This window comes from Myiozetetes cayanensis, unplaced genomic scaffold (genome assembly GCF_022539395.1).
Source record: "Myiozetetes cayanensis isolate MyiCay16 unplaced genomic scaffold, myiCay2020 scf2-11, whole genome shotgun sequence".
Lineage (NCBI taxonomy): Eukaryota > Metazoa > Chordata > Aves > Passeriformes > Tyrannidae > Myiozetetes > Myiozetetes cayanensis.
The window spans coordinates 28,192,135-28,218,960 of NW_026087411.1; the positions used below are offsets into that span (position 1 = coordinate 28,192,135).

At 47.7% G+C, this 26,826-nt stretch overlaps 1 protein-coding gene across 2 annotated transcripts in view; it reads left to right on the forward strand.

The window, feature by feature from the left end:
• Positions 1 to 19,088, forward strand: part of LOC126640499 (uncharacterized) — a 59,011-nt gene extending 39,923 nt beyond the window's left edge. The window contains exons 4-5 of one of the 2 annotated variants that reach the window (XM_050316328.1): positions 2,324 to 2,377; positions 16,612 to 19,088. In XM_050316328.1, coding sequence (XP_050172285.1) covers positions 2,324 to 2,377; positions 16,612 to 16,740 — 183 coding nt within the window. In that variant the 3' untranslated portion in view covers positions 16,741 to 19,088. The remainder of the gene's footprint in view (positions 1 to 2,323; positions 2,378 to 16,611) is intronic. The other variant, XM_050316329.1, reaches the window with a different exon arrangement.
• The last annotated feature ends 7,738 nt before the right edge of the window (positions 19,089 to 26,826 follow it).

Sequence of the window (26,826 nt, forward strand, 5' to 3'; positions counted from 1 at the left end):
GTAATTTCTGTCTCTTCTGGTCTTCCCTATACATTTTAATAGAAGACCAGGATAGGTAAATATCTTGCTGCCTCTTCTGATTTATAGTTGGGAAATAATGTCTTTTATTGTACCCTGATGGAATCATTGCAAGACCTGTGGGTGTGACTGTGCCAAGCATTTCACCGTACTGGAAGGTCTTGTATTTGCTCCCTGGCCAACAGAGTTCTGTTTTTCCCTTTTCAGCAGAGGATCCAGTGGTGCTGCTGAGGCACTGAGGAATTTGGTGTCACAGCCTCTCTTCATCCTTGGGAGTTCAGCCAGTTACTACTCTAAAGCTCAGCTTTACAGCAGCTTAGAGAAGCTGAAGGTTTCACCCAAAGTCATGCAGCTTGTAGTCAAATGTGTTGCAGCAGGGTATGTTCTGCTGTAGCGGCGTTCTTCCCCTGAAGGATGGGGCTCAGAATCAGGAGTCCTGATTCTCCCTTTCACTGCTCAACCCGACTGTATCTCACACATTTTATCCCACCAGTGGGCTCGTGGCTTTGAGCTATCTAGTCTATCCTTCTCATCCCCACCAGCCAACATTTCACAGCAGTTGGAGGAAAACTTTAGGGAGAAACCAAAACTTTTCAAGACCTCACAACTCCTCACTTTTCCTTTCCCTAAGCCCTGGGGTTTGTCAGCCCTACGACATTCTCCTTGCTTCTCGGTCTTTTTCACTGTGTTGTTGTGGGGGCCTTAAGAAGGGCGGTGACCTCGCAGTAAATACAGTAGCTGCCTTGCAGCCCGGCTGGGAACTGAGCCTGGCAATGTTTTATAGGAATTCCCTGGGAATTACTTGTTTACTCAGACAGCCAAGGTTCAGGTTAATTTAGCTCAGCTATTCCCGATGTCTCCTTCTACCTGTTTTGTGCAAAGACCTGTCGGGTCCTATTAGGTTAGAAAACTTGGTGCTGTGCTGCCAGGTCAGACCTGGAGGCAGAGCTATCAGGCACAGCTACTGTTGAGCCCTTTGAGTAATTGAGACAGCATTAGGATTCACCTGCTAAAGGATTAAGAGAAAAAGCTCAAAATCCTTGCAGCACCTCCCTTCTTCCCCTTGCATGCTTGGACAGTGAGATACACTGTTCTTGAGCCCCAAACTGTGCATGCGAAAGTTTCAAAGTGGGCTGTGAGTGTGCTGAGTTCTGGATTTTAGATCCAAGAGGCTGATGTGTGTAGAAATGCTGGGTGGGTCTCCAGCTCCTTCTCTTAAGTTTTGGGCAATTATGCGGGCTGGGGTTGCGATGATGTGCTTATGGGATGTAGAGTGGCAGATGGTGGTGGAGGAATGGGACTTCTTACCCCCTCCCAGTAGTAGTTTCTGCTGGAAAAATAATAAATACTTTCACCCGAGCACTGTCTTCAGTTTTGGGATGGTGGCTTTTCTTCTGAATTTTTAAGGTTTTTTTGGTGTATTTTGTATTTTTTAAGCTTTTTGAGTTTCCAAGGCTTCCTCTACTGTGTTGTTTTTATCTTGTCTTGTACTGGAGAAAGGAAGAAGACAACAAACAAAAAGAGAAAAATAGAAAGGTCTTGCTATTTATAATGGAAGTATTTTTTTAATGGAAAAACTGTTCTCTCTTGAAGCCTTGTTTTTCCACTTGGGAGGGGTTTTTTCGACTTTTTTTTGGAAAGAATAATTTTATTCACTTGCCACCTTTCAAAGCACTGTCTCAGAACTGGGATAGAACTGAAATTCACCTGTTTAATTTCTCTAGTTACACAGAATAATTGCTGGTTCACGTATATCCTGTTTGCTAAGTTGTGCAGTTCTTAAGATATTTTACAATATATGGCAAAGGGATTTAGGACTGCAGGCAGGTGCTTTTACCTTGGATTTTTAAATTCTAAATAAATAACCATAATGAAAATAACTCTTAAAGAATGGGAATGTCAACATTTACGTGAAAGAGATTATTTTTTTCCTTCATAAAGGAAGATAAATTCACCTGCTTCGGGGCAAAGTCTAACCACTGATTGACGGAAATTAGGAAGAAACTTCCTTTTAGGCAGTTGTTGCATCCCTTTCTCTGTGAAATTTCTTGCATGTTCTTTCGAAACCCAGGGTATTGGCCACTGCCAAAGGACTCTGTGCAGGCTGCTTGAGACAGTCTCAGGTTAGGAGATGGCCAGATTACTTGATGGCCACTTTAGGTAAATTGTAATCTTTTATACCTCACCTAACCATTCATCCATCTTGTTTTAATTAAATGCTGATGAAAAGAGACTCCCTACAACCTCACTCTTTATGTTCCCTCATGCTACTTCTACTAATCCCTGGATTCTATTTCTCTTTCAGAAGATGCTGCTCAAGAAGAATTGTGGAGCGAAGACTAGAGTAATTAAAATCCATGTAAGTTGCCCTTTTCTGGTGCAGTTCCTGCATCTTTCCACATATGTCTAAATGTGAGGATCCTTGTTGAACATCGGGGTCCAAAAGGTGATTCCTGGAGATTTCCTGTGGCTTGATAGCAAAAGCTGCATAAAAAAAATTGCTAGTTTGTAGTACAGGATGTAGTTGAAATTTAGGTTAGGTGCTGACAAGGCTAATAATACATTGTCTTTTCCATTTTGTAAACTTGGGGTTTCAAAGCTTCCTTGGAGTGAAAGCCTACATTCCATGCTATGAACTCATACAGCATAGCTGTCCTGTAGGGTGCCATTTGGATCCTTCTTGACCAAGTGCTGATCTGAAGTGCAAGTGGTGTTTGGTAGGGGTGAGAGGTACTGGTAGATAGCTGTGGAAAAGGAACTATACCTGCATGGTGTGCTGGTGTTTGCAGAACTGTATGGGGTGTGGGACAGGGTGATGGCAGATGAGAGCTATGTTGCTTGGATGGCTTTGTAGCTGGGATAACACTCCAGTGTCTGAGCATCTCGGGCTTGAGAGCACACCTCTGTCAGGTCTAGGTTTCCTCAGATCTTCTCCTTTTAGTTTTTGTTTCCTGTACTTCTGAGTCTTTTGTCTTTAGCAGCCCATTACCTGACTCTTCAGCCAACTCCTGCCTCCTTTGTGGGTATCTTGGTTTTCTTTGGTCAGTGCTGTATGGTGCTGTGGGAGAGGTATCTGGGCTGGATAAAAAGCAGCGTGATGAGCAGGTCAAGGGAGGTGATTCTCCCCCTCTGCTCCATTCTTGTGAGACCCCATCTGGAATGCTACGTTCAGCTTTTTAGCCCAAAACACGAGAAATACGTGGACCTTTTGAAATGAGTCCAGAAGAGGACTACCAAGATGGTCGGAGGGCTGGAGCACCTCTCCTGTAAAAACAGGCTGAGAGAGTTGGGGTTGCTCAGCCTAGAGAAAAGAAGGCTCTGGGGAGATCCTATAGCAGTCTTCCAGTACGTAAAGGGGGCTACAAGAGAGCTGTAGAGGGACTTTTTACGAGGGCATGGAGTGATAGGACAAGGGGGAATGGCTTTAAACTGAAAGAGAGTAGGTTTAGTTTAGATATTAGGAAGAAATTTTTTGCTGTGAGAGTGGTGAGGCACTGGAACAGGTTGCCCAGAGAAGGTGTGGATGCCCAATCCCTGGAAATGTTCAAGGCCAGGTCAGATGATCACTCTGAGCAATCTGGTCCTGTGGAAGGTGTCCCTGTCCTTGGCAGGGCGGTTGGAACTAGATGATCTTTAAGGTTCCTTTGAATACAAACCATTCTCTGATTCTGTGTGTGTGTGGCCTTGCACGTGGTAGCCAAAGCAGATGTACCTCAGTCCACTGAGCCCCATATGATCCTCCACATATTTGTGATACACAGATCAAAACAGGTCAAGGTGAAGAAAACAAATACCCTTTGTGATGAAGATGCTACTTTGACTGCAGTAATTTATAACCTTGCAAGAGGGATGAATGACAGACCAGGATCCTTCAGGGTTTACACCTTGCCTGGCAGGAAATAGGGCTGATGCCTTTGTGTACCCAGAAGTACTGCAGTTTATAAGCATGCTGTTGGGTGCCCTTGCCCATCACTCTTCTGGGAGTGTCTGAGGGGAGAAGGAGCAGGTAGGACTGGTTAAAGCCTTGTGCAGAGCTGGGTAGTATTTCTCTGACTCTTCATATGCTTTCTGCCAGGGCACTTTAGTCCTGTCTTCCAGCAGCCCCATAGCAGCAGTACCACAGTGATCCGATACTTCTGATTGCACCATTAATCCTGATCTGTTATGCTCTCACGTGCTCCTGTTTGAATTGTTTTCAGTGTAACTGTGTCCTCCTGTGTTCCACGAGCTCTCCCCAGACTGTGCCTGTCCTTCAGACCTACTGGCTGTCTAATCCTACTGTAATGTTTTAGCTCAACTTGTTTATCATCTTCCTTTATGGCTGCCCCGTGTGCTTTCGCTGCTTTTTTTCCTGGGTATCCCTGGACACCCAGAAATTTCCAGTGGTGCTCGAGGTTTCAGTGATGCCTCAGTTGGGTGGCTTCCTCTGACACTTTAAGCTCATTATTGTGGCTTACTCTTGTGTCCCTGGAGAATCTGAGAGGACAATTAGCCCTTTGCTCCCTAAGCCCATGTCAGCTTGCACTATAATAAACAGGAGAAACAGAGAGCACACTATTCTGATAGATGGTACAAAATGCACTCCTTTCTGGCCACTCTCTCCACTGGGAGATTGCATCTCTACCTGAGGCACTTGTGGTTTCCCTGACAATAGCATATGACACTTCACAGTCTCTTACTGCTGTGTTATGGTGGCAGAGCTGTTAGATAAAGGTGCATTTTTGCTTCCATTTTTCAAGTGATTGAGAATGCCCACTTTTTTGTAGCCAGCTGAGAGAGGAGGCAGCAGGTCCCTGACAGAATACCTTGCTGAGGTGCCTCAGCTCTGGAAGCAGCTGAGAGAGGTCAATACCTCTGGAGGACAATGCTGTGCTCTCATCATATAAAAGGGTAACCTTAATCCAGCCAGCAAGACATGTTTGGCACAGTATTCCTTCTCAGTGTTGCCCAGCAGCAGAACAAGAGGTAACCGGCACAAATTGAAATGCAGGATGTTCAGGCTGCCCAGAGAAATTGTGGAATCTCTGTCCGTGGAGATAGTCAAAGTGTGCCAGGATGCATTCTTGGGCAACAAGCTCCTGCTAAGCCTGCTCAGAGGAGGGGGGTTGAACTCAGCTATCTCTAGAGGTGCCTGCCAACCTCAGCCATTCTGTGATTTCTGGCTCTGGCCCACCATTCAGTGATGGAGTCAGAGCACACTAGGGACATAAGTTCACTTGGAAGGGCTATTCTGAGGCCCTAGTGAATGTGGCCTTTTGCAAAGAGTGATAGCAGGAAGCGAGGTGAGAGGCTTGGCTCTCTCTTGCTGAGGGTCTGGTGACACAGGTTCAGTGTTGGAACTTCATCAGTGTGGTGACAGTAGAAGAAATGAAGGCAGATCTCTCTTAATGAATGGGTTGATGAGCACTTACAGGAAGAACCAGGCAACTGTCTGCATGTCTGAGCAGGAAACATCACCATGTGAACCAGTTTGCTTGTGTCACTGTAGCCCTGAGGAGATCTAATGCACAAGTGCTCCTGTTTCAACACAGGTAAAGAGCCTCTTTCTGAAGTGTGGTGGGCAGTGACGTTCAGACAGCGTACAGCTGGATGGAGATGGAGTGAGTGAACTGGTCTGAGGAGCAGGCAGGTTATGTAATGGTCTATGCCAGGGGTTTGGAGCAATGATCTTTGCTTTATCTCTCCAGTTCTCCTGCTGTTGACAGAGAAAGGATTCTGTGAGGACAATGATGACAGTGACCTTCAAGTAACATCGGTGAAGCATTTGCACCCTGTTCTTGCTGAGATCAGTGTCTCATGTGGTTGTGAGACACTGTGTGCTTATAAAAATGCCCTTCTGGTGATACTTCGGTTCCCTTGGTATCTTGGGGCTTTGCTGGCATGTCAGGATGCAAAAGATGTTGTGCTCTTATGCTTCATCCCAGCTATGCTCTTCCTCCCTTTTCTGCTGGAAGTCTCCCATGGGAAGGTGAGATGGAGGGGCATTGTCTTTGCCCTCTGGCATGGAAACACAGCCCTTGGAAATGTTCGTGGTCCTTGGGAGTCTTTCTTAAGCAGGTGACCTAGGTTGGGTTTTGCTACTGTTTTAACACTAAGGTGTCACCTTGCTGTTGTTTTCTGTAAATAAGTTTCCCATGGGCCAGCTCAGGTGGTGATCAGCCACAGCTTTTCCACTCACTCAGCGGTTCTTAAGCAGGATAATGGGACAGTGATGTGACAAGTCTAAGAACCTAGACAGATTAAGGCAGAGAAATCAATAACCTTTTCTAATGTGCAGCAGCTCAGTTATGTTTTCAGGAATAATAGCAGCTGTGAGAGGTGAAAAGCAAATGATATTAGAAAAAAAAAAAAGTCTTGCCTTCTGTTCCCACCCGGTAAAGGATAATGGAACAGAGAATCAGCCCCTGCAGGCAGGTGAGGAGAGATAAATTAAAGGTGACAGTGTGTATATGAAGTATGGATTTGTACATAATAGGTACATTACATAATAGCATACATACACCAGGGCAAGGTGAGGAGTAGGTGTTGCACAGTGAGGTGGGCAACATGTGTGTGTGCAGACCTGGTCAGTGGTGCCTCAAAGTGTCAGCCAGTCTGTAACTGGAAGCAAGGCACTGGGAGTGGGTGAGGGGTACACGTGTGTGGGGGTACTTTAGCATCCAGAGCATGTTTGTATGGTGAGTTGGGTGTTGCACAAAGACACTTAGCACTGGAAGGAGGATGACTGTGTGCGCCTCTGCCCTGGACCAGGCTTGGTCAGCCCTGAGTGCTTAGACCTGTCTTCTAGAGTGTCTATAACGTCACAAGTCTTCAGTTCTCCAGGCCCTCTCGAGATGAGGCTTACAAGTCTTTCATTTATTCCTGTTCTTATTCTGCCTTCATAAGCTCCTACATGTAGTCTCTGAATGGGATTAGTGGAGCTGAGCTTATCTTAACAGCAGTAGGTGGGTAGAAGACACAACTGGTAAGCCTCTGGGTATCTCAAGAGATCTTGTTGGGGCTGGCAGAGAAGAAGTAAGGATTTCAAGGCCAATCTGATAACCTGGCTGATGAGAGAGATGTTTTCTGCTATGTAAAAGTAAGAATTTTAAATCAGAACATAAACCTCTTGTGCTCTTGCCTTGATCTTATCAATGTTGAGAACGCCCTCTGCTTGGACAGGGGCCAGATCCCTTGAATGACTTCCCTGCCTCTTATCTCTTACATCTGCATCCTAAAAGGCCACTGAGAAACATGCTGGCTTTTCTTCTCCTGAAACAAGGGACCTTTTCAGCTTGGAGCTAAGCAGGAGATATGCTGGCCTGAGCCTTCTAGGCAGATGCCTGAGCTGTACACAAATGCAAGGCATACGAGGTGACAGAGCAGTATTGGTGCAAACCTGTGGTCCTGGCTGTGCAGCATGGAGTAATGATTTCTAAAAATCAGAAGAGAGCGTGTGTATCCATATGTATATATATATATATATACACACATATATATATACATACACACAGATGCTGCCCCTTCTATCACAGGTTCCTACCTGTTTAGCTCTGGATGCATACCAGAGGCAGATAGATACCATGATTGCAATTTCAGAGTTACACTGAGAAATCAGCAGAAAGTGTCACTCACCTGGAGAGAGGCAGGGTGAGGAGAACTTCAAGCCATGTTCCTAGAGCTGTGTCCTTAGTCATACTATACCATACCATGAATATAAACAGCTCTGACATCTCAGGCAGCAGAAGTCCCTAACTGCAGGGTTTGTCAAACCCTCCTGACTGTTTTTAGTGTGGCACTGAGTGCTTAAACCTGAACCTGCCCTTTAGAATCAACAAGAGAGACTCACCTCCTTGGCCAGTCGCATCCTTGGATTACTTGCTGGGCAGAAGCCCCTTATGGAGATTTTTGGCCTTCTAGTTCCCTAGGTGGGCGCTTGTCTCCAGTGGTAGGCATACGGCTGCTGAGCAAAATGGAGAAGGTCCTCTACCAAGTAAAAGCATGAATATCACTTTGCTTATCCAATGCTCCTCCCAACCCTGCTAGTGAGTTGTCCTGAAGAAGGCCAGCCCTTGTTCTGAATAATTCCTGACAAAAGACTTTGTCCACAGAGTTTCCTCAGTGTGGGGAAGGATCCAGTGTAGTCAAGGGGAGAATGCCTCTGTCTGTTAAAGACTATTCCAGAGATTTGACTCTAGGCATTATTTAGTGTTGATTTTACTGGATTTCATGGCAAAGGCTGCTTCTGGCACAGCCCTGTGTGTCAGTGGTGGCTATGGCTAGTGGCACCACAGTTCAAGGGGCTGGAAAGTGGCAAGGCATGTTTCACAGAGAAGCGGTCAGATTTTTAATGCCTTTTGGGTCACACCTGAGTGTGACACACTTGAGCAGAGAGAGGGATGTAGGGGATGACACAGGGTCACCGAGAGCCACTGTTTTCTGTCAGAGCTTCAAAACCAAGATGACAGATTAGGCAGTTCTTTTACCACTGCATCCAGGCCTGCTGCAGTTGCTCCCTGCTCCCTTCTGTTCACGTGGCTGTGGGAACCTGGCACCCGTTGCCTCTCCCAGTCCCCAGAGCTGTAATCCTCTTTTCCCACACACCTCTCCCATAATACACCCACTTCCTGCGTTCAGCTTCCACAGCTGAGGCGGTTTGTCCAGAGGCAAGCACACTATGTCAGCATGTGTTTGCAGCCTGCTCATGCCAGGCTAATTAATACTCACTTTGCAGTTTTAATTTGGGTACCCTTTAAGTTGAAAGAGGCGTGCTGTTCTATGCCAGCCTGCCTTGCTGGAGGGAATCTGCTTACCCTGGCCTTATGCAACCTGTAAGGTGCACACGCCCAAGAAGACACCACGTGCAGGCTCTGGGAGAAGCGTGGTACCTGGGGTTCCTGGCCCCAAGGGAGAAGGACTGTGAGGCAGCTGGCTGCCATCTGTCTGAAGGAAGGATGTTCCTGCTACAGAGCAAGGGTTGGAAAGGGGAAGGTGGGAAGGAAGGAGAGGGCAAGGTAGTATCGCTTGAGCACAGACCAAAACTGCTGAGGGTTCCAAGGCAGATGCAGTTGAGAGATTTAGGGCCAGATCATGCCTTGCCTGTGTTTATTTGGAGCTACTCTTGTGCCTGCCTCTCCTCCTGATCAGGCACACACAGGCCCTGTGGTATGGGCAGGAACTACTGCAGGTACGCAGGAAGCACAGGCCGTTTCTTAACAGAAGGAGAAAAAGTGGGGGCGAGACACAGCTCACTGGTAGGTAAATGTGGGTTCATTCAGTTGTTCCTAAGAGATCTGTGTTGCCTTCAGAGCATGATCTTCACTGGGACCCTGGAGCTTTGAGTTCCCCAACTTGGCCAGGGAGCACCAACAGCCTGCCCCTCTGAATGACCCATCTGTCCCTTTTATTTGTGCAGCCTGTTTCCTTCAGGTTGTCGGGCAGGCAAAATCAAAGCTTGCAGTCAGCTTTCTCAAAAAGGTATCTAAAGACGTGTGAGAGAGAGGAGAAGAAAGGCTTATCACACTGGTGCCAGCAAAGACCCATAGCTGAAACTGGCCTGTTTCTGCTTTTGGGCAAGTGACCAGCCAAGCATCTGGTAGGCCCTTTGAAGTACATTCCAAAAAGGTTCAGTGTTGTCTGTCTGGTGGCACCTCTCTAAGTCTGGTAGTTGCCATCTGACAACCCTGCACACACATTTGCAAATGTTTGATTTTTAAAATTTTTTTAAAGCTTTCTTAGAGGAACAGTGATGTATTTGTAAACTGTTGAACTGCTCTTTGCAGTGCGGTGGTGTAGAAGGAAGTAGGTGTTAGGCAGCCTTATGTTGGTGGTGTAAGGCAGGTCTTTCAGTCTTTTAGGGGAGGGTATTTGAAAATATAAGAAAACAGTGCTAACTGTAAAGTTTTGGGTTCCTTTTCAGAACAGCATTTGAAAATGACCTTTTCTTTTCTTGGAAGAGAAGGGAAAAGAGTAGTCTTAAAATGACGTTCTGTCATGGTCTATCTTTTAATTATTCCCTGAAATAAAATTCCATATGAACCTGGGGGTGAAGGAGAGACTTTCAGGAGAAAGGAGTTTGCCTTTGACAAGTTACTCTTTGAGCTGTGTCTAGAGGTGTGACTAGTCACTCCAGGTCTGTGACTAGAATAAATTGTCAGAGGCTCTTATTGGAGTTAATGAAGAAGCAGTTAAATATGAATTGTTGCTCCACTGGAGGAGCTGGTCCTGTTTGCCAGGGACTATTTCTTGAAAATTGCCTGAAGCAAGACTGTAATTGAAAGGAAATCGCCCCTTGTCAGAAGGTCAAAACACCTAGATGTTAATTAGTCTGTCCCAGCTGCCTGACAGTGGTGTACTGTGGTGGCTTAACCCCAGCTGGTAACCAAGCACTATGAAGCTGCTCACTTGTCACCCCCATGGGACGGGGGAGAGAATTGGTAGGCTTAAAGTGAGATAGCTTGTGTGTTGAGATAAAGACAGTTTAATAGAGAAAGCAAAAACTGTGCACAAACGCAAAGCAAAACAAGGAATTCATTCACTACTCCCCATCAGCAGGCAGGTGTTCAGCCATCTCCAGAGAAGCAGGGCTCCATCATGTGTAACAGTGACTTAGGAAGACAAAACACCAGTTCATGCCATCATATGGTATGGAATAGCCCTTTGTCCAGTTTGGGTCAGCTGTCCTGGCTTTTTCCCTTCCCAGCTTCTCACGTGCCTCCAGCCTTTTCACTGTTAGGGCGTGAAGAGCTGAGAAGTCCTTGGCTTAGTATAAACACTGCTTAACATACTGATGCTTTTAGTTGTTGCTGTCACCATTATTCTCACCCTAAATCTAAACCACAGGATACACCAACTCGTAGGAAGAAAATTAATTGTATTCCTGCAGAAGCCAGGACATGTGTGTATTATGCACTGGAGAAACTGAGGCAGAGCATAGAAAGCGGCCTGGTCAGAACCATGTTTGGAATTACAGCTGTAGCTAGGAGCAGGTGTGTGGGTGCCCTTCCCTTGCTCACAGCTGATGGTTTCACACATTGAAGGTGAAGTGTGGAGGAGTTTATTTTCTAACCACCTGGCAGGGGAAGGAGGACAAAGTGGAACTAAAAGCAGTGTGCCTGTAAATGTTTCACTGTGGAGTCTGACAGCCTTTACTCTCTCTGTGCCCTGCCTGGATATTGGTGCTACCTCTGGCTCTGTCCATTCCTGACCAAGGCAACTGTCTCACAGAGAGGCAGCATCTCAGGCAGGGATCTGTCTTTGCCAAGGCTATTCTGGGGATTTATTCCTTTCCACACAGGGTGGTGGTGGGAATCGGATGCGCCTTTACAGCTTGCAATTACATGGTGCCTTTCATCCCAAAGGACTTTTAATAAGTGAGTCTGCAGGCTGCAAAGGGATCATTCACCCACCGCTGGAAGGCAGCATCCTTTAAACGGAGCTCAGCAGCATTTCCCAACCACTGGGGCCCAAGAGTAGAAAAGAAGTGACTACTGTGCTGGATTGGCCTTGAGTAGGAATGGGTTGGCAGAGTACACAAGTTGATCTGATTTTGAATCCCGCCAGGATACTAGAGCTCTTATGAAAGAAGACCAAATAGTTTTAAGCAGGGCTTAATTTTCACCCCTAGCACACCACTCCCTTCAAAGACATTGTGTTGGGTAACTGCATTTCCCCCCTTCTCTGGGGATTGTCATTCTCACAGCTGAAAGCACACTTGGAGCTGTGCTTGCTTTTGCATTGTCCAGAGAGGAGAACCACTGTTCTTTGGAATCAGGAGCCCAAATTATGTTATAACCTGCATTTGAGATATTTTCCCAGACTTCATAGAGGTAAGGGACTTGTTTCTAGGAGGAGTGTGGGTTCATAGTAGTAGATTCATGTTTTCGTGTTCATCTTTTTCCTATGTACTTTTTCCTTGCCGAAATGTATAGTTATGTTACAGGTGGATTTTATGGAACAGTTGCTCATTTCTCTGTTTTCTGAGAGCTGCTAATAGGATCAAAATTCTACGTTTCTTCTGTGGTTTTTGATCTTACTAGTCTTCTTTGAGGCATCTCCATCCAGTCTCTATCTTTAGGTGTGCGTCCTCCTTATCGTGCTTCAGATATGCTTCAAACCTGGTTGCTCATTTGCCACCTGTATTTAAAGGTGATGACACTATTGGTGATGATAATACAGGTTTGCAAGAGTGTAGATGTGAGCACACATACACAGGTGAAGATGTGTCCTTGACCAAGGTGTTCTGCCCATAACTGCTTGAAATGTGTGTAAGATGAGCTTATCTCCCTTAGGAGCTCATCTAACTCAAATAAGGCGTGCAATGAGAGCCATCATGGGTATTTGCAGGTACTGGAACTACCTTGCGTTCTGAGGACTTGTCCAAACAAATGATGACCATCCCCTGGATGCTATGAAATTTCTGCCTGCTTGTCTTGAGTTACTGTATGAGCAGACAAGATTTGTATGAGTGGGACAGCTCTCCTTGTGATTTCCAAGTTGGGAGGAGGTCTGTGTGTACCCAGAGGGATGTGAAGAAGTGACCAGGAAGCGCCTGTGCACTGTGGGGAGAACCTGAGGCGTGTGAGAGCAGGTGAGTGTGTGCAAGTGAGCATGTGTGTGTGACAGAGCGTGTGCCCTCCTGTCGGCAGCCAAGTGGTTCTGACTCGGGCCATTCCCCAGCTGTGTAAATACATTGCTTAACAAATTGAAGGCTCTGGTTAATGATTTCCATTAGCACAGGGCCCATATTAGGCTCCGTTTTGTGCGCGTTACCCAGCTGCCCGAATGCCATTAGAGTGAACACACAAGCCTTTAATGTCAAGCACATATTGTTTGCACTCTGAGGAGCCTCTGCAGGAGCTGGCCTGGGGTTGCTCACCAGGGGCTGTCAGGCAGGTTTATGGCAGACTCACTGGGAACTTGCTGCAGCGGCAACTACTCTTAACATCCTTCCATAGTCAAAGCAATGTCCCAAGAATCACAGTATGGGGCTGGGTGCCCAGGGGGAAGGGCAGGCTGGCTAGGACACTTGACCAGACTATGGGGAGGCAGCTGGCCCAGCGATGGGATGGGAGGAACATGTTCCCCTCCCTGGCAGCCAGCTCTATCCGTCTTCTTTCTGAAAATGCATCTATAGAGCTTTGCCTTGTGCTACTCATCAGAGCCAGACCGCCACATGCTGTGATCCCAAATGGTGTCTTCGACTAAGCCAGATCAGGTCTGGTCATCTTGAGAGCAGGATATGAGCCCCAATCAAAAAACACTCCTCTGCAAGAGGGAAGTCGAGGGATTTGAGGGTTTCCTATCTCCAACAAGATCCGTAGCAGAGGTGCTGCCTTGTCAGGCATGGAGTAGGTGCAAGACAGTCCTGTACTGCTCAGGGTTATAAAGGAGTGCAGATTGGTCAGGGTGTTGCCACGAATGAGGGCAAGTTGCATTACTGCCTCTCCTGTTACTGCCTGCAGTCGGGCACAGGCCCTTCTCATTCTGTTGAAAGCCAGCCATCATCTTGTGGCTGCTTGAGAGGTGCCATGATAGAGGCATGATTGGGTGCAGTTTGAGTCTTACTTGCAGCTCCATGGCCACTTGTGAATCTTGGCATTCTCCTGTGTCCTCTCACATCCCTGTCCTTCACCTCAACCCTTGCTCTGTGCCCGTCTTCCTCACAGTGCCCTGGGAAGTCTTTCTGCCCCGCACACTGGCCTCAGAAAGAGGCCCAGAGAGAAACTGAAGAGCACCTGCCCACCCAAAGCCTAGTGAATTTTGTAGATGACTTTCGTCTGTCCTTTGGACCCATCTTTCCCCAGCCTCTTCATTTGCCGTCTGCCAGAAATGAACTGATTCAGCTGCCTTCCCTAATCCCGTCTGGCATTTCAAAATGGAGGGGACTGCCAGGTTCTTTGTTCCTATTCCCTCTTGGCACTGGCAGGGGACCTTCTCTGCTCTGGAGAAGGACAAATGTACTGATTTATTCTGCCCCTTAGCTTTGAATAGGGGTTGCTATGTTACCCTCCAGCTCTGAGGCTTGCCAGAGCACACACCATATATAACCCCACAGCAGGTGGCTATTGAGTAAAGGCCCTTAAATCTGCCTCTCTTGTTTCTTATGCTGCTGGCCAAGGTGTCAGGGGAATGTAGCAGGGCATGATTTGCTGGCTGAAACTCCAGGCACAACTGATGCCAAGCACCATGTTGGCATTTTCCATTTTCAAGTGCCCATCTTAATTTGCAGAGGAGATACCAACTAGGCAGGAACATGCTGCCCACACTGGCTTTTAAAGATGTCCTTTCTGACATGAAGGCTGCCCCATGGGGCTGAACTGTGACCAACAGCCTGGAGGCAGAGGCTTCCAGACCCTGCTGCAGTTACTGCAGCATCCAGGGCCTGGCTTTTGGACACTTCCCTAGCTCACTCTGATTTGCTGTGACTGTTTGGGTGAGACCAACTGTGTGAACAGCTTTTGGGGAAAATTTGTGTGTGCTTGTCCTGTGATGACAAGTTAAAACACAGTCAGGGTAGAGGTGGGGCATCAAAACATCACCTTTCTATGCTGTTATGTGGTTGCAGCTGTCTGGTAGACCTGATCTTGAAGTGCCAGAATGAACCTCCGTCACTAGATGAGACACTGAGGTTTGTTCCTAGAAAGCCTAATTCTTTGAGGAACAGTCATAGCGCAGGCTGAGCAAAGGAAACCATGGTTCTAGTTAGAAAAGGCAAAAGGCAACAGACACGTAGAGCCAGGCCAAATCACATAGAATGTTAAGGGTTGGAAGGATCACCTAGTCCCAACCGTGCCTGCCACGGGCAGGGACACCTCCCACTACACCAGGTTTCTCAAGGCCTTATCTGCCCTGGCCTTGAACACTGACAGGGTTGGGGCACCCACAACCTCCCTGGGCAGCCTGTTCCAGTGCCGTATCACCCTTACAGTAAATAACTTCTTCCTAATATCCAGCCTAAATTTCCCCTTTCAATTTGTACCCATTTTATTCCTTGTCCTGTCAGTACAGTTCCTGGCAAAGAGTCCCTCTCTGGGTTCCCTGTAGGCTGCCTTCAGATACTGGAAGTCTGCTATGAGGTCTCCACACAACCTTTTCTTCTCCACGTTGAACATCTCCAACTTTCTCAGCATATCTTTGTAGGGAAGGTGCTCCAGTCCTCCTGTGAAATTTGTGGCCTTCCTCTGGACTTGCTCCAACAGTTCCATGTCCTTCTTGTATTGGGGGCAGCAGACCTGGATGCAGTACACCATGTGGGGTCTCACCAGAGCAGAGTAGAGGGGGAGAATCACCTCCTTCAACCTGCTGGGCAGGCTCCTTTTGGTGCAGCCCGGGACATGGTTGGCTTTCTGTTCTGTGAGCGCATGTTGCCAGCTCATGTTGAGTTTTTCATCAGCCATCACCCCCAAGTCCTTCTCAGCAGGGCTGCTCTCAATCACTTGTCTGCCCAGCCTGCGGTGTTTGTGTTTGTTCAAATGCATTTACCATTGTTTTTTTTCCCTAACTTCCATGAAAACAATGGTAAAGCCCTGCTCAACAGTGATGGAAGTGAGATGACAGTAGGGGACATTTGCATGAATTTCCTAGCCTGTGTCACTCAGTAGCTCATGCCTGTTCCTGGGGAATGAACTCTGCAGAATCATGAGTAAATACTCTACCGGCTCATAGACCAGTGAGACCTCCTCTCCTGACCAAAAAGTGTCTGTCAAGTAGCTGCCCCTCTAGTGCTTCTGCTTGCATAAGGAAAGAAAAAAAAAAAACAAAGTTCCTGAAAAGTAAAAAGAAAACTCTTCACATTTAACAGACAGGAATCACTTCTTCAGCACCATAATTCCTCTGGGATCCATGGGTCACCGCAAAGCCCTGTGGGGAACAGCATTTCTGTCCTATCGCACAGTGCAGGGAGTGCATGGGTATTTCTGACCTCCTTACTCTGAAATTGCTTTGACCATGCTCTGAACACTGGAAGAAAAAGGGAAGAGATTGGTTTTTAGTGGCTGTGGTGCAAACCAGGCTGTAAGGACTTCAGGTGGGATCTTTTCCTCCAGGCATCTCTCAGCCATTCCTCATTAAACTGTGGAGTCTGGAACCAAAACTCTTGAGAGTTTTAGTGTGCCTGGGAGTTGAGAGATTAAGAAAGGCTCACCTGTAAATCTTTACTGGAGAGTCGTTATAAAATAGGCCTGAAGAATGAGTCTTCAGAGATGACTTAGTTTGTGTTTGTGCTCCAAAATTGTAATAGATCCTACTTCAGTGCTAAGTGAATCTGAATTTAGCTTTTCCATGTGATACCTTTGGCAGTGTTCGGACTCTGGGTCTCTAAATGCATCATGGCTAACCTGTTTCATTCAGTGGCTACAAGTCCAATGGCTCCTAGTCATGTGAATCCTAGGGACCTTAGTCCTGGAGGAGGGAGGCGTGCACGCCTCTTTGTTGAAGGGTAGGATGTGAGCCCTGCTTATGTTAGTGCCCTCTGCTGCAAGTACTAGCATGACCACCCATTCAGGGAGGTGTAATTGTACCAGAGAGGGGTATGACAAAGCACTGGAGGCAAGAACTTCACTGTTTGCAGTTTATGTGAGCACTGACTTCATCCCTCTTTTTATTCCCCTGCAGAGCATCAATGGAGGCTGCCCGCCACCCCATTTTATGTATGATCCATCCACCTTTGCCTTCCGTTCCCTCAGCACCTTGAAGCCGCTGAGCCCAATAGCTCCAGTGGAAGAACCGTCATGTGCCTACTGAAGGAGTTTCTCCAGAAAACCTCAGGAACTATCAACCAACCTCCTGCCTGGCAGGGAGAAGGGGAGGTGGTGGCGCCCAAGGGGTGGGGTGGGAGAAGAAAGGGCCGATGACACATCTTTGCAATGCACCCGCTCTGGCAGGAGGAAGCTTTGCATCAGCACCTGTTTTCTTACCATTGCCACATGAGAACAGTGGCAAAGGGAGTAAGTTTTGTCCTTCAGGGCAGAACAAAACAGTCAAATCCACAAACTGTAAGGAGAGCTACCAAGGCAGTGTTAAATATGAGAATGGTAGTAATTGAAGATATCCATGAGTGGTTAAGGGCTTAATATGTCCTGCATGGCCGCAGGGATGAGTAATCAAAGTGTGAAACCAAGTCCAGTCAGTTTTCCAAAGATACTCGAGTCTCCAGTGCTTTGCTATAGACCTGACACTTCTCCTACTCGGAAGTGAGCTCAGGAGTGGAGAAAGAGGCTATATAGGGCTGCTTGCAAAACAAGAAGATCTGTCTCTGATCTGATTATTATTGCATTCACATCAAGCTCTCTTAAGTGGAAAATCATAGGACAGGGAAATGTGTGGAGAGGTAATGGGCACATTTAACTGCATTCCAGGTGGTCTGCTGTAATTCAGTGATATTGTCAAAAAAGGGATTGGAATGGGAGGCAGGAGCCTCCTACTTTTGTAGATTGGGGGTTAGAATAAAATTCTAGAATGAGAGGTCTGAGTTCAGCCATCCAGGAAAACACAGTACCCACCCTCAGTCCTCTCAGCAGAAGAGAGTAACTTTGGGGTGACTGTGTGCTCTTGGGTCTTCTCTCTGCTGAGACTGTGTTCTGGGATAAGCAGCACTTCTCCATAGCATTGTCCCAATACCCTGCTGCCCTAACATGTTTCTGAAGGTAAGTGGTACCATCAAACCCAACCCAGTTTAATGTCTCCAGCAAGCTTTCCACTCCCATTGTTCCTACTAGCTATTTAAATTCATATGGATTCTTCTGGTATCAGTGGAACTAGTATTCCCAGATGTAGCAAGGAGTGGGAAAAAGAGGTTTGTTTTGTGGCTGTCTGCTGGTGGAAGAAACAGGAGTGCAGTTTGGATGAAGCTGTGGGTTGTTTCTCCATAGACTGTTCTGATGCAGTTAGGACCATGCCAGGCCTTGCTACCGCTGGTGTTCGAGTGGGATCTGTCTTGAGGCACGCATGTGTTTTGTGCCACAAGGCAAGAGTTAATGGAACAAACTCTTGCCTGTCCTGTTGAGGCAGAGGTACAAGGCATTTCCCTTTCCTGCACCTGGTGGAGAGAGTAACCTCTTTGTCTAGGCATTCCCCACCATGAACCTGTATCTGAGTAGAAGAGGGAGCAAGCAGTTTACTACTTGTCTGGATCAAGAGAAGCAACTGTGAATAATACAAAATAATTTTTGTTTTTAAGTCTGCTCCAGTGTGGAGGTCTTTGATGCTGCTCTTTGGATGAGACCAGTGGTCAGTCCAGCTGCCAGTAGGAGGCCACAGAGTGAACCAGCTTTCACTGGTACTGTCTGGGCCCTTCACTGAGATCCTTGGGAAAGCCCAAAGGCTGTAGATTTGGGGACCTGAATCCCCCACCCCACCCTCCTATCTACCTAACCACCTCTCACTCAGGCAGGCAGAGCAGCTGGGCAAAGTGGTGAGGGGATGTCAGTCCTGATGCTGCCCCAGCTCAGCCTGCTTCTTGGCTCCAGACTGTTATAGCTGGGCCACCCCTGCACCAGCACCACCTCCAAGAGGTCGCTTGTGTTTACTAGTGAGGAACCTCTGGCAGAGCACTGTGGTTCCCTGCAAGTCCCTTTTTCCAAGAGAGGCTGATTCCTCTGCTGTTTCCTCCTGCCCTGTAGAAACTCTGCTTATCTTGTGTTGATGGCACAGCTCAGCTTTTTAACTGCTGCCAGATCAAGCTGACAGGTGCAGGACAGGAAGCATTGCCCCTTTGGACCAAATTCCTGCGCTCAGGAGCTGGGACAGCCGTAGCCTGGTACCTGTCTGAAGAGGTACATTATCCATGCAGATGGCTGGGGCAGCAGCCCCTGCATGGCCCTGCAGCCCCAGGCTTTGCTCAGCGAGAGCTGCCGAGGTGCAGGGGTCCGGAGGTGTGTTTCTGCCAGCCCGCAGGTGTGGCAGGCTGCCTTGCCCCGGGTGGGAGTGGGAAACAGGGATGTCCTGCCAATATTGTTGCCTTTTAGTACTTTTGTAACTTTTCTCTGTCTCTTCTTTTTCAAGCAGAAGGAAAAATAATAATGATAATAAAAAAAAAACAACCAACAAACCACAAAACAATGGAATAAAGTGTGACAGCTGCTATATTCACACCTCTTCTGGGTCTCATGTGTTTGCCATTTCTGTGTATTTGTGGATAGAGGTGGAGGAGGGGGTGGAACAGAGTGAGCTGTGACACAATCACAAGCCCTTCCCCTGGGAGCGAGTCCCAAGCGCTCCCCCATGCAAGGAGTCCACGTCTGCAAGAGAATGGCTGTGAAGAGGAAGAGTTTTTCTAAAATGAGTGCCAGGTTCTTTGCATGTAAGAGGAGCTCCATGTGCAGCTGCTCCCTGTGTATGGTATATTGTCCCTCACTGGCGCTTCCCTCACCAAGAAAGTGCTTTGGCTTTTGAGTGACTTACCTGTTGCTTGGGGGTAAAATGTAACCTGACTGGAGGTCTCTATCCCCACAAAACAGAAGGAGGTTTGAGTAACCGACTGGTCTTTGGCTTGTAGTTTTGTCTTCAGGAAGGCTTGTGTCTCTATCCCAAGATTCTCAGCAGCCCTTTTGTTTACATATAGAGCACTTGTGCTACTCTGTAATTGAACTGTAGTTCACCCCTTCTTCTGGATCTTGCTCTAAAAACTCCATCTTGGATACTTGTGCATTCCCCACCCCTTGCTATCTACTTAAGCTAATTCTTGTCTCTCCCCTGTACTCCTAAGTCTGTATCTTCACCAGCATCTCACAAGGCTATTACCTATGTTCCCTTTTCCAAGGCCTCCTGAGAGATATTAGCATAAATTCCCTTAGCAGTCCTACTTAGGCTCATTCCCAGGAGGCCTTTTCCACTCTTCCCTCCAAGCTCTCATCTCCTCTAGGCTTCCTGCCATCTCTCTTATCAAGAAATCCTCCCCTCTCTGTCAGCTGCAGCTTGTTGTTAATTGGCCTTGGCCGATTTTGCAAGGGTTGTAAGGTGGACTTGCTGGCTCCACCGAGCCCTTCATTCTTGTACCTTCTGTACAGAATTGCCTTTCTCTGTGGTGTTTCTTCCAGCACAACCCGATTGCTCAGTGCACCCACCTTTGAGGCCCCAGATGCCATTCAAAACCATGGTGGTGGCTGTTGTCTGGGGCCCTGGCGTGTGTTTGGGTTTAGTTCAATCGTGCCCACTCATCATCTCTCCCTGCAAGTTGGGCCTCCAGGTTAACGACCAAGCAGGGCAGTTTTTGTGATAAAACGTGAAGGTAAGCCTTGATAAGGCAACAACTCTGAAGCTCAAAGAAAGCAGGTTAGTGGTGTTCATGAAGGTCTTACAAGAGTGCTTTTCAGCTGTCGATACCAGTGTTACTGATGAAGGAGAGTGAGGATGTTGGCCTTCTTTGGATGCCAGATCCTTGCAGGGGGGAACAGTTTCCCAAAGCCCACTGTAGGAGCTATCAGCAGAAACCAGGGAAGCGAGAGCTGAGCTGTGGTCTTTGGAATGTTGTTCCTTGCTGTGCCCTGTTGCTGCCGCTGGCATACACCAGCGAGGGCCTGTTCACCTCTGTGGCTTCCAAACCACCTTGTGCAAACATTCCCTCCTCTGCTGGAGCAGGCAGGGGCAGTGGCTGGAATGTGAGCAAAGCATTTTGTGAGCATGGTCAGCTTGGCATAGGTCCCTCAGGACCTCTGCTTTGCTGCAACTGCTGGCTCCACTGTTAGTCCTCCCACCAGGTTTGGGCTGTGGCTTGGTGGGGGAGCCCTTAACTTCTAAGCTGAGATCTCTCTCTGCTTTGAACCGTCTTGCTTGGAGATGTGCAGGTGTTTCCCTTCAGAGCAAAAAACAAACGCTGCGAGGAGAGCAGGGCCGTTGTGCCAAGGTGCAGCCCAGGCTCAGCTGTGTTAACCATCTGCAGGAGGGTGAATGGGGACAGGCGGCTCTTTGAAGAGCTTGGCTACGGCTGCTCTGTGATTTAAGTGGGGCCATTTAGGCTAATACTGTTCTCCAGTTAAAGTAAATTAATTAGATTAATGGTATGGCTGTATAAAAATAACAGAGAGGAACCAAGCTCATAGCACTGGCAAAGCGGGTTGTTGTATGTGTACCCTGAGACTCAGTGAGCCAGCACACAGAGTTATCTCTTCTTGTGTTGTCCAAATATTTTCTTGCACATACCTGTGTACATGCATGAACACACATTTTATATATATATATATTTAGCTCTGTATGTTTCATTTATGCAGAAATCTCTACCCTCTTACTCTCACCCATAAGCAGATGCCCTGTGCTCACCTGGATCTGTCTTTGACAGGGCTCCATGTGAAGCCCATGTGTGGCACACTCATCACCTCTGTGCTACAAAGCGTGGTGGTGCTTGGAAAACACACCCACCACTCCATTTCCAACTGTGTGCTGACTGTAGACCTATCAGCCTACCTACTGGATTGACTAGGAAAATGGGCAAAATTGGCAGTGCTGCTAGGGCCAGGATTCTCACCCTAGGCTAGGTGGAGGCCACTGAAACGTGGCTTGGCACAGGAACAACCGAGAAGTAGAATTTCCAGCTGGACAGACCGTCTCCTTCAAACAACTTTGGGCTTTCCCTTGCTCTTCCTGAAGCTGCATAGCATGTTGTGGCAAGGTGTGGGGTAGAAGAATGCATTTAAGGGTGTGTATAAAGTGAGGGTTGAATGGAGTATGTGCTGATACACACATAGAGTGCATTTACAGTGGCATTTATATGCTTGAGGCATTTGTATTTATGGCATGTTAGTTATATTTTAAGCAGAAGGAAGTCTTAGAGGAATAAAGGTAAGGGGCATTACATGCAAGCAAGCATGGACCTGTGAGAATGGGTGCTGGTGGATGCACATCTGGGGCATGGGCAGAAGAGCTTGTGCTGGGGAGGGGCATGAATGAGGCTGTGTGTTCACAAGTGGCTGCAGGTAGTGATGCACAGAGGATATACAAGGAGGTTATATATGCCAGGGCAAGGATAGTGAGTATTTCTTTGCTGTTTCTACAGTCTCAGCCATTTGTGGTAATAACTGGAAGACTTTTGCAATGCATCACCCGAGAAATTATTGGAAAAGGTTCGAAAAAATTACAAATGCATGATCTGTGCCCTTGAGGCACTTGGGAGCTTTCACCACTGAATTAAAAAAAGCAGGTACGTGGAGAACAGTGACTCAAAACAAAGTGACCTCAATACAAATTAGAGTGTGATTGTACACTGTTCCTTCTCAGACAAGAACTTCAGGGACATCAAATAAAAGGAGCAGGTGGCAGGTTCAAAGCAAACAACTGCAGGCAGATCTGCGCAGAATGCGGGGTTGTGCTGGGGAACCACAGGACACTGCGGCTTCTCAGTATTTACATGGCTCCAGACTTGAAAGAAAGAAGAAAAAAGAAAAATACTCTCCAGGAAACTGCATGCACAAATGCTATCTCTGGTTGAGGAGGGTGGTGAGGTAGGGGCATTTTCTGGGGTAGGTCACTGTATGCCAGCCTGCCTCCTCTCTCTCCTCTGTGGCAGAGTTCGCTCCTGCCGGAGTTCAAGGTGGGTCAGTAGCTCCAAACAGGCACATGCAGCTGCAACCAACCCTGGCATGCCAGTGCTGTCTTATTTGCATGCTCATTGCCCTTACTCTTCCAAGAATTCCTCGATGTCATGAGGCCTCAGTGGTGACTTGGCCCTCATGTATTTGATGGTGAAGCCAGGGATGACCCAGTTCATCTACTGAGCTGCAAGTACCAGGGAGGAGCTTGAGCCCTGGGCCACAAATGGGCCGCAAATGGGCATCCTACAGATCCTCTCTGCCCTCAGTGTGTGGGTTCTGGGGCCCTGCTAGGAAAACCCCAGGTCATCAGGGCTGCCTGGCACCCATCATGTCCATCAACACAGCCAGGCTGAGCCTGAATCATCTGTGGTCACTTCCTGCAGAGGTTGGGCACAAGGGCATAGCTCAGGCCCAGGTTTCTGAAGTGTGGCAGGTCATTGTCCATGTGTTATAGGAACAAAGTGAGTCTGAGCACTGCTGCAGGCTTACAATGGGGATATTATGCATGTAATTGTCTTTTGGAATTTAGGAACACATTAGGAAAGCAGGGACAAGCATCCTCCAGCGATTGGTAACCCTCATATAGGAATGAACAAGCTAAAGAAGGTGCTGCTGAAACAGCAAAGCTCTGGAGAAGTAACATCAGTGATGAGGAGGACACTTAAGCATATTGGTCTCACCACTTCCCTGCATTAGATTTCAGTAGCTTATTCAAGTAGAGGGGTGAGGAAACAGAAGTTGTAGATGCTTTGAGAGCTCACTGGGGCTGTAGCTGCGTGACAGCCTGGCAGGGCCTGACCACATGTTTTCGGTTAACGGGGGCAGGATGTGCAGACAGCTCCGGACACATGAGGAGCCCAAAGGTCCGTTTTCCTTTTTGTGGCTGCTGTAATAATAGCTTAGTCTGTTAGTGGGTTGGCCAGCACTGACTGCATGCTCCCATCTGACATGTTCACAGCATAGTAGGTCCGAGGTCAGATGAGTGGAGGAACCGAAACTGCCATGGGAGCTGGGTGCCAGTGGGGAGGAAAATGGAGACAACAAAGCCCCTTTGACAAGGAAAGTGGTTGCCATCTGCAATGGGAGGAAAGTTACTTTCTACCAAAGGTTCCCCTGGGAGTTCCTGTCCTGCAGACACCCCAAGGTGGGCTTGTCAGCAGCTGTACTTGGTCTAGAGTGGCCTGGGAGCATGCTGGAGGCTACAGCAGTGGGTCTCACGGGCATTTGCTCCCCACTGAGAGACAGTGAGTATTGCTAGTGTGAGACCTGTCCTTGTGTGCTTATAGCTCTCCTGTTTGTGCCACTCCTGGAAGTGCTTGAAGCATCTTTGCCAAGTTTTTCCAAAATGGGTAGCCAGAGTGTTCTTCCCTGGGTGGTTTCATTGCCAGTGGGTGACTTTTGGGGCACTGTGTTGGCGAGGGTCTTGCCCAATGGCAGACTGCTTGGCAAACCTGGCCTTGGCAGTGCAACCAAGCCAAATACATCAGGGCCAAACCTCGATCTTGCGAATCCTGAAAGCCTTTTTCAGATCTTCACCACAGAGCCTCCATGGGCCCTGTTTTGAAGAGCAATGCTTTGTCCTTTCCTGGCTTTAAACAGTTACCCAAAATAAACCCTCTGCTATTTACTGGCATTGTTTTCTTTCTGGTGTTGAATGCTGATAAATAATCAGACCCATTATATTGTATTCATGTCTTCTCTGGTAGCAAATAATTACTACAATTACTACCAAATCAAAATGCTTCTGTTTCTCCTGATGTCATTAGCATGTCCCAAACATTTTGTCCTTGTGGTTTAAAGTGCAGTAATAACATAGTCCAAGTGCAGCACCCAGTTGAGTGGAGCTTCCCAGCACAGCAAGCTTCCCAGCCATGATTGCCTCCGAGATGCTGCTAATTTTCAATCACAGTGTCAGATCCTCTTCTACCGCAGGGAGAGCAACTGCTTAGCCTGTGATTTACCCAATTTATTCTGGTAATAACCGGGCTGGCTGTGTAGCCATCTGTCTGCTTTACGTGCTCCTCCTGCCCCCCACCCTCCACCACCACTGAGCTGTGTCTCTGTCCTTGTGGCAGCAGAGAGAAGGCATTGCCTTGCCCAGGCCATGAAGAGGGTCTCTGTGCACCCAGAGAAGGGAACAAATGTTCTTCCCTCTGGTCTGCCCAGAAGCAGCCAGAGGTGCCACTCTCTGCTGACCTCCCGATGCCAGGGCTGCCAGCAGTGGGATTTGCTGCAGATGTTTCCACCAGGCAGGGCAGGAAAGGTCCCTTTTCAGAGAGGGCAGGGTGGATTTTCAAGGTTTCGATGGCACCATGGCCCAAGTGAAGGGAGCTAAGACCAATTTGTGAGGGGGAAACTGACACAGGGAGCAGCTAAGGCAAGGCCCTGACACCAAGACCTGACACAAAAATAGTGGTAAGATAGATATTAGCGTGAAACTGAGTCCACAGATATGAAAACTGTTGTGGTCACATGGCTCTGTCTGTGAAGAAAAACACTGATTGACAGGACCATTACAAAGCCTCTAATTGAAGAGCCGAGTCCTCTCTGCCCTGTGTAATGTTACTCCCACAGACCTACACACAAATCCTTCAAAGCAGATGTTATCCAGGGTACAGCCCTAGATCAACAGTCATTCAGGATCAGTATTGCTTGCAACCACTGGGTAAAATCAAATATAAATAGAGCAGAGAGCATTTGAAGCAATTAAAGTCTCAAGGGAGATTCATTCCCCATAACAAAGCCAAGAAAAGGGGAGACGATGCATCATTTCTGTAATGCAGTGAGGACATGCAGAAGCTGGATTACTCAGAAAACTCAGAGCAGCACGTATGGTTCCTATTAAATCACCTAACCTTTCCATCTCCAGTGGTATTTCTGGGGCTTTCATTACTGTGGTGCTCTACAAACTGTAGCCTTGTGATTGCCCCTGGGAGATAGCACAATATTTGATGTAAATAGGATTTTACTTCTTATGCACACCAAAATATGGAATTTTTTGACTATTTTTGAATCATCTGGTACTGTACAGAGGAAAGATCCTCCCTTCAGAGCTGAAATGCAGAGCAGAGTAAGCAAATCATTTAGGTCCTTAGAGAAATTGTTGGTTGCATGAAGACTTTCAGCTGTGGCTGAAATGGAAAGGGAAGCAGGTGGCAGAAATGTCCACACTAACCAGGGTGCTTGAAGTAGGCACTGCAGAGTGGTTAGCCACCCAAACTGATTCCAGGTGATGGAGATCATCTGAAGCACCAGTTAAAAGAAGAACATGTCCTATAATTTGTGGGTTGTGGGAATTCAGTTTCTTTGTGCCTTGGCCCACAGGCAGCGCTGTCTGAGAACATCACCATGAACAAGGTATTAGACAGGCTTCACGCTTCCCATTGCTCTTCAGTGAGCTTTGTCCATGTGCCAAAGAGTGTTATAGCTGTTCTTCAGCAGAGCGGGGAGCTGGGGCAGTTGAAGGGCTTTGCCCATTCCTGGGTTGAGCTATAGGAGCCTGGACTGCAGCCCTACCCAGGGTATGCAGGATGAGGTGTGAGAGTCCCTCCACACCTTTCCAGTCCCTCTCATGAGGGAACACAGGCCAGGAAAGGACAAGAGCTGCTCCTATGTTCTGGGTTAATCAAGGGGACCCAGGACTTCGTGGCAGCCCACCAAAGGCACCTGATGGTTCTGAGCTGGGGATGCTGCCAAGGACTTTCTGCACAACCAGGCCTTTGCTGCTTGAGTGATGCTGCCGCTCTGTGGAGGTGAGGCTGACGAAGGCTCTTGGGCTCGTTGCAGTATGCCAGGAAATGCTCTGGACATGTGTCACAGACTTTGGTCTTCTCATCTGGGGCCACCCACTGCATGGTTGCTGCAAGAGGATGGGTACCATAGACTGGGTGACTCCTCGTCCCACCTTCCCAGAGTATCTTGCAGCTGCCTGGCCCTTTCCTTACCATAGCCACTCAGAAATTCATCTTCTAAGACTTGTACAGGTTGGAAGCCCCCGTCTTGTTTTGGAGATGCCAGCACTGCCTCTGACTGATGGCTGTGCCACCTCTGCAGAGCCCATTGGAGGCCTGGCCTTGACACTCCTACGTAAACCAGAAGAACAACACATTTTGTCTTGGTGCTGGCACAACCAAACAGTTTACATGCTGTAAAGGAGCGTGGATGTATTTCTTCCCTTTGAAAAAGGAAAAGTCTCTTGATCTCTGAATCACTCCATTGCTTTCCTCTGTATCAGGTAAATAGTCTGGGCCTCCTAGGCTTGTGACAGGAAGAGCAAGGATGGAAATACACAGGGTGTACTCAAGTC